Below are 7,348 nucleotides of genomic sequence, written 5' to 3'. Positions count from 1 at the left end.
GGATGGGCGAGTCCAGAACTAGAGGGTGTAGGTTTAGGGTGAGAGGGGAAAGATATAAAAGGGACCTAAGGGGCAACTTTTGCACGTAGAGGGTATATGAATAGGAAGGGTTTGGAGGGTGACTTTTGGAATACTGTGTGCAATTCTGTTCTTCCTATTGGAAGGATGTTGTGAAACTTGAAAGGGTACAGAAAAGATTTACAAGCATGTTGCCAGGGTTGGAGGATTTGAGCTATGAGAGAGGCTGAATAAGCTGGGACTGTTTCCCCTGGAGTATCGGAGGCTGAGGGGTGACCTTATCAAGGCTTATAAAATCACGAGGGACATGAATAGGATAAATAGACAAAGTCTTTTCCCTCCAGAACTAGAGGGCACAGGTTTAGAGTGAGAGGGGAAAGATATAAAAAAGACCTAAGGGGCAACTTTTGCATGTAGAGGGTGGCATATGTATGGAATGAGCTGCCAGAGGAAGTGGTGGAGGCTAGTACAATTGCAACATTTAAAAGGCATCTGGATGGGTATATGAATAGGAAGGATTTGGAGGGATAAGGGCCAGGTGCTGGCAGTTGGGGCTAGATTGGGTTGGGATATCTGGTCGGCATGGATGAGTTGGACCAAAGGATCTGTTTCCGTGCTGTACATCTTTATGACTCTATGACTAAGTTGGAGGCTTAGAAGGGATTTGGGGAAGTTTTTTCACCCGGGGGGGGGGGGGGGGGGTGGCAATCTGGAACTCTGCTGAAAAGTGTGGTAAAGGTGGGAACCCACAAGACATTTAAGAACTCTGAGCATTTCAAACACATAGCATACAAGGCCACGGGAAGGTATACTAGAAAATAAGATTAGGTTAGATGGAGGTTTATACAGCAGCACACACATGATGGCCCAAAGAGCGTATTTCCATGCTGTAAAACCCCTATAAGTCAATGTTTCCGATGTGGAACAAACTGCTCGATGATACAATGGAGGCAGATAGCATTGTGACTTTCCAAAGGGAATTGCATACTCATGAAAAAAAATGCAGCCTTATGGGAAAGCACGGTAAAGGGTAAACTGACTAAGTTACACTTGTACAGAGCCAGTATCGGCAGGATGGGCTGAATGCTCTCTTGCTGTATTGTCATTCTGTGAGAGCAATGTGTGCTTCTGATCAACGAAAAAAATTCAAGCCTGTTTCCTCAAAAATGATCAGTGCCCAGGCTCTGTGGTAAAGGAGAGCTGGTGTCTGGGGTGGGGGGGGAGGAGAACCCCTGACAGTGCCCACAGCGGGAGCCAAGGGGGCAGCATCTGCTCTGGGCATGCGTGTGGCTGCAGTCCGAGGATCCGGGAGAAATCCGGAGACATTAGAAAAATGGGAAGTGAGTGAGAGAGACATGATGTGTTCAAAATGGAAGAACAGTCATCGCGTTGCAAAATAAAACCTGAAATAATAAGCAAGGCCGAGGTTGACAGCAACAAACCATGGGCAATGAGGCGAGTGTGGAGTCTGGGGGAACGGGGCTAGAAGGAGCACAGCTCCAGCTTCCTGCAGGAACCGACCCCGACCTGAGCCGCCTAAGCCCGGACCAGAGGAGGCAGATCACCGCGCTCTTAGCCAGCGCCCAGGGGCCGGCACACAGGCACGTTCACTGACCAGTGGGGCGGAGGGCGACGGGCCGAATGGTCACGGCCCAACGGGACAGACGGGGACGGGCCGAGTGGTTACTGCCCAGCGGGGAGGAGGACGGGCCGAGTGGTCACTGTCCAGCAGAAAAGGGGACGGGCTGGGTGTGGGGCTGTGGGTGGGCGGGGGAGCTGGGGGGTGTGGGGTGGGGGGGGGCTTGGGGGTGTGGGGGGGCTGTGGAAGCTGGGGGCTGGGGGTGTGTGGCTGGGGGGGGGGCTGGGAGGGCTTGGGGGTGTTGGGGCTGGGGTGTGGGGTGTGGGGTGGGGCTGGGGGCGTGGGGGGGGCTGTGGGCGCTGGGGGTGTGGGGCTGGGGGGGGTGTGTGGGGTGGGGCTGGGGGCGCTGGGGCTGGGGCAGGCGGTAATGGGGGCTGTTGTAATGTGAGAGGATCCCGGGGATCAGGTGCCTGCTCCCTGTCCCCCTCTGGGTCACTGGTTACAGAACCACCGTCACCTCCAGCTGTTCGGGGGCTGGGAGGAGGACCTGGATTGGGGTGAGTTGGCAACAGCCCCTGGCTGTAACACAGCGTGACACCCCCCCCCACACAAACTCACCCCCATGGATCAGACTGACTCCCTCCCCCCGCTCCACCCCCTCCAGGCCCGCTGTGTCACTGGGAGGAGGGAGTGAGTGAGGGAGGGAGCGAGTGAGGGAAGGCGTGAGTGAGGGAGGGAATGTGGAGTGTGAGGGGGACGGTGGGAGTGAGTGAGGGGGAGGGAGTGAGGGAGTGTGAGAGGGGGTGAGGGAGTGGGTGAGTGAGTGAGGGGGTGAGGGAGTGGGTGAGTGAGAGAGGGGGAGTGAGTGAGTGTGAGAGAGGGGGAGGGAGTGAGTGTGAGGGGGTGAGGGAGTGGGAGAGGGGGGTGAGGGAGTGGGGGAGGGGGTGAGGGAGTGGGGGAGGGAGTGAGGGGGAGGGAGTGAGTGTGAGAGGGGGTGAGGGAGTGGGTGAGTGAGTGAGGGGGGAGTGAGTGTGAGAGGGGGTGAGGGAGTGGGTGAGTGAGTGAGGGGGGAGTGAGTGAGTGAGGGGGAAGGGAGTGAGTGTGAGAGGGGGTGAGGGAGTGGGTGAGGGAGAGGGAGAGTGAGGGGGAGGGAGTGAGTATGAGAGGGGGTGAGAGAGGGGGTGAGTGAGTGGGTGAGAGAGTGGGTGAGTGAGGGGGTGAGGGAGTGGGTGAGTGAGTGAGGGGGAGGGAGTGAGTGAGGGGGGAGGGAGTGAGTGTAAGGGGGTGAGGGAGGGAGTGAGTGAGGGGGGAGGGAGTGAGTGTGAGAGGGGGAGGGAGTGGGTGAGTGAGTGTGAGGGGGGGAATGAGTGAGGGGGAGGGAGTGAGTGTAAGGGGGTGAGGGAGGGAGTGAGTGAGGGGGGAAGGAGTGAGTGTGAGAGGGGGGAGTGAGTGAGGGGTGAGGGAGTGGGTGAGTGAGTGTGAGGGGGGAGTGAGTGAGGGGGAGGGAGTGAGTGTAAGGGGGTGAGGGAGGGAGTGAGTGAGGGGGGAGGGAGTGAGTGTGAGAGGGGGGAGGGAGTGAGGGGTGAGGGAGTGGGTGAGTGAGTGTGAGGGGGGTGAGTGAGGGGTGAGGGAGTGGGTGAGTGAGTGTGAGGGGGGTGAGTGAGGGGGGAGGGAGTGAGTGAGTGAGTGTGAGGGGGGGTGAGTGAGGGGTGAGGGAGTGGGGGAGTGAGTGTGAGGGGGGGTGAGTGAGGGGTGAGGGAGTGGGTGAGTGAGTGTGAGGGGGGGGTGAGTGAGGGGGGAGGGAGTGAGGGGGGAGGGAGTGAGTGAGTGAGTGTGAGGGGGGGGGGGTGAGTGAGGGGGGAGGGAGTGTGGGGGTTGGGCAGCAGCTGCTGGTTGTTGCTGTGGTTGGAGCCGAGAGCAGGTTCTCCTCCCAGTGTCTCCCCCGCCCCTCGTCCGCCCTCGTCACCGTGAGCGGGGCCGGGACTGAGACCGGGGCTGTGCTCGTGCCCGTGTCTGGGGCTGTGCTCGTGTCCGACGTCGTGTCCGGGGCTGTGCTCGTGCCCGGGGCTGAGACCGGGTGCGGGGATCTCCGGGCGCTGACTCGGGCAGTGTACAGTGTTCGGTCCTGTGCTGTGACGGTAATGTTCCCACATTGCAGTCTGTAATCGTCAGGGAGACAGGGAGGGGGGTGAGGGGGGCGGGGGAGGGGGTGAGGGGGGAGGGGGGTGTGTGAGGGAGGGAGTGAGGGAGGGGTGTGTGAGGGAGGGGTGTGTGAGGGAGGGAGGGGGGATGTAGTTCTGTATCAGGTGGAGCGGTGTGCCTCTTACTTGCCCTGGTCTTGGGGCTGTGTCCCGGTGTGTGTCTGGGCTGGGGTGGGGGGCTCTGTGTCCCGGTGTGTGTCTGGGCTGGGGTGGGGGGCTCTGTGTCCCGGTGTGTGTCTGGGTTGGGGTGGGGAGCTCTGTGTCCCGGTGTGTGTCTGGGTTGGGGTGGGGAGCTCTGTGTCCCGGTGTGTGTCTGGGTTGGGGTGGGGAGCTCTGTGTCCCGGTGTGTGTCTGGGCTGGGGTGGGGGGCTCTGTGTCCCGGTGTGTGTCTGGGCTGGGGTGGGGGGCTCTGTGTCCCGGTGTGTGTCTGGGTTGGGGTGGGGAGCTCTGTGTCCCGGTGTGTGTCTGGGTTGGGGTGGGGAGCTCTGTGTCCCGGCGTGTGTCTGTCTGGGCTGGGGTAGGGGTGGGGGTGGTGCTGGGCTGGGGGTGGGGGTGGGGGTGGGGGTGGTGCTGGGCTGGGGGTGGGGGTGGTGCTGGGGTAGGGGTGGGGGTGGGGGTGGGGGTGGTGCTGGGCTGGGGGTGGGGGTGGGGGTGGTGCTGGGGTGGGGGTGGGGGTGGTGCTGGGCTGGGGGTGACTCCGGGGGGATTGCCTCTCGCTTCGGTCACTGTATTGTTTTCCTTGTGGCAGGAAGCCGGAGGCCGGTGCTGCTGCTGAAGCCGATCAGCCGGCGGCACCACCCGATGGGATCCCAGAGAGAGCTCTGAGGCGGAGGAGTGTGTCCACTAGCTCCCTGCCGGACCCCAGGCCGGACACTGAGCTCTGGCCACAAGGCACTCAGGCCAAGATGATGCCCAGTTTCCTGTCGGAGGGGAACCCTCTCAGCGCCGTCTCCTCGGTCGTTAATAAATTCAGCCTCTTCGATTCGAAACCCGAGAGCGACGAGGCGGCCCGAAAGCAGAAGGCAGCCCGAGGAGCGGAGCCTGCAGCCCGGGGGCCTGTGAAATCGAGCTCGCAGCAGTTTGTGAAGCGGGAGGAGAGGGAGGCCGCCGGGCGGCAGCAATATTCAGTACCACGGATAGCTCCGGTGCCGAAGAAAACCCTGTGCCCCATCTGTAACACCGCGGAAATAGTGGGCAGCCCGGGCACAGGCCAGTGTAACCAGTGCACACAGTGCCAGCTGCTGGTGTGTGCACAGTGTGGCTTCAACCCCAACCCACACCTGAGTCAGGTAAGGCCCGGGAACACCGAGCTGCTCCCATCCCCTCCAGTACTGCCTGCTGCCAAAGGGACACATTGCCCATAGCAAAACATCAGCGAGTGTGTACACAGACACACACACACCCTCATACACTGACACACACCCTCAGAGACTGACACACACACACACCCTCATACACCGACACACACACCCTCATACACTGACACACACACACCCTCATACACTGACACACACACACCCTCATACACTGATACACACACACACCCTCATACACCAACACACACACACCCTCATACACCGACACACACACATACCCTCATACACCGACACACACACACCCTCATACGCTGACACACACACACCCTCATACACCGACACACACACACCCTCATACACTGACGCACACACACACACACCCTCATACACCGACACACACACACCCTCATACACCGACACACACACCCTCATACACTGACACACACACACCCTCATACACTGATACACACACACACACCCTCATACACCAACACACACACACCCTCATACACCGACACACACACATACCCTCATACACCGACACACACACACCCTCATACGCTGACACACACACACCCTCATACACTGACACACACACACCCTCATACACCGACACACACACACACATCCTCATAAACCGACACACACACAAACCCTCATACACCGACACACACACCCTCATACACCGACACACACACACCCTCATACACTGACACACTCACACCCACCCTCATATACCAACACACACACCTTCATACACCGACACAAACACACATACACCGACACTCACACCCTCATACACCAACACACACACACCCTCATACACCGACACACACACACACCCTCATACACTGACACACACACATCCTCATACACCAACACACACACGCCCTCATACACCGACACACACACCCTCATACACCGACACACACACACACCCCCTCATACACCGACACACACACCCTCATACACTGACACACACCCTCATACACCGACACACCCACACACCCTCATACACCGACACACACACACCCTCATACACCAACACACACACACCCTCATACACCAACACACACACACACCCTCATACACCGACACACACACACCCTCATACACCGACACACACACACACCCTCATACACCAACACACACACACACCCTCACACACCGACACACACACACCCTCATACACCAACACACACACACACACACCCTCACACACCGACACACACACACACCCTCATACACCGACACACACACACACCCTCACACAGCGACACACACACACTCTCATACACCAACACACACACACCCTCATACACCAACACACACACACACCCTCATACACCGACACACACACACCCTCATACACCGACACACACACACACACCCTCATACACCAACACACACACACACCCTCATACACCGACACACACACACACACCCTCACACACCGACACACACACACCCTCATACACCAACACACACACCCTCATACACCAACACACACACACACCCTCATACACGGACACACACACACCCTCATACACGGACACACACACACACACCCTCATACACCGACACACACAAACACACCCTCATACACCAACACACACACACCCTCATACACCAACACACACACCCTCATACACCAACACACACACACCCTCATACACCAACACACACACCCTCATACACCAACACACACACACACCCTCATACACCGACACACACACACCCTCATACACCGACACACACACACACACCCTCATACACCAACACACACACACACCCTCATACACCGACACACACACACACACCCTCACACACCGACACACACACACCCTCATACACCAACACACACACCCTCATACACCAACACACACACACACCCTCATACACGGACACACACACACCCTCATACACGGACACACACACACACCCTCATACACCGACACACACAAACACACCCTCATACACCAACACACACACACCCTCATACACCAACACACATACCCTCATACACCAACACACACACACCCTCATACACCAACACACACACCCTCATACACCAACACACACACACACCCTCATACACCGACACACACAAACACACCCTCATACACCAACACACACACACCCTCATACACCAACACACATACCCTCATACACCGACACACACACACCCTCATACACCAACACACATACCCTCATACACCAACACACACACACAC

General features: G+C 58.3%; 1 protein-coding gene across 15 annotated transcripts in view; it reads left to right on the top strand.

The window, feature by feature from the left end:
- Positions 1-1,346: 1,346 nt before the first annotated feature.
- The window catches only part of LOC122561485 (protein piccolo), a 650,955-nt gene continuing 644,953 nt past the window's right edge, over positions 1,347-7,348 (top strand). For 12 of the 15 annotated variants that reach the window (XR_015761043.1, XM_087999305.1, XM_087999304.1 and 9 more), the window contains exons 1-2: positions 1,347-1,619; positions 4,547-5,087. Coding sequence is in view for 14 of the 15 variants with exons in the window: in XM_087999305.1 (XP_087855431.1) it covers positions 1,462-1,619; positions 4,547-5,087 (699 nt within the window). In the remaining variant the exon portion in view is untranslated. Of the gene's footprint in view, positions 1,620-3,539; positions 3,736-4,546; positions 5,088-7,348 lie in introns of those variants that run through there. The other 3 variants (XM_087999310.1, XM_087999307.1, XM_087999311.1) reach the window with 2 other exon arrangements.

The sequence above is a fragment of the Chiloscyllium plagiosum genome, unplaced genomic scaffold (assembly GCF_037043375.1).
Source record: "Chiloscyllium plagiosum isolate Xiang-an unplaced genomic scaffold, Cpla_swu_hap1 HiC_scaffold_23, whole genome shotgun sequence".
Lineage (NCBI taxonomy): Eukaryota > Metazoa > Chordata > Chondrichthyes > Orectolobiformes > Hemiscylliidae > Chiloscyllium > Chiloscyllium plagiosum.
Note: the sequence above shows the minus strand (reverse complement) of the source record. Positions and strands in the feature narration are given on the sequence as shown.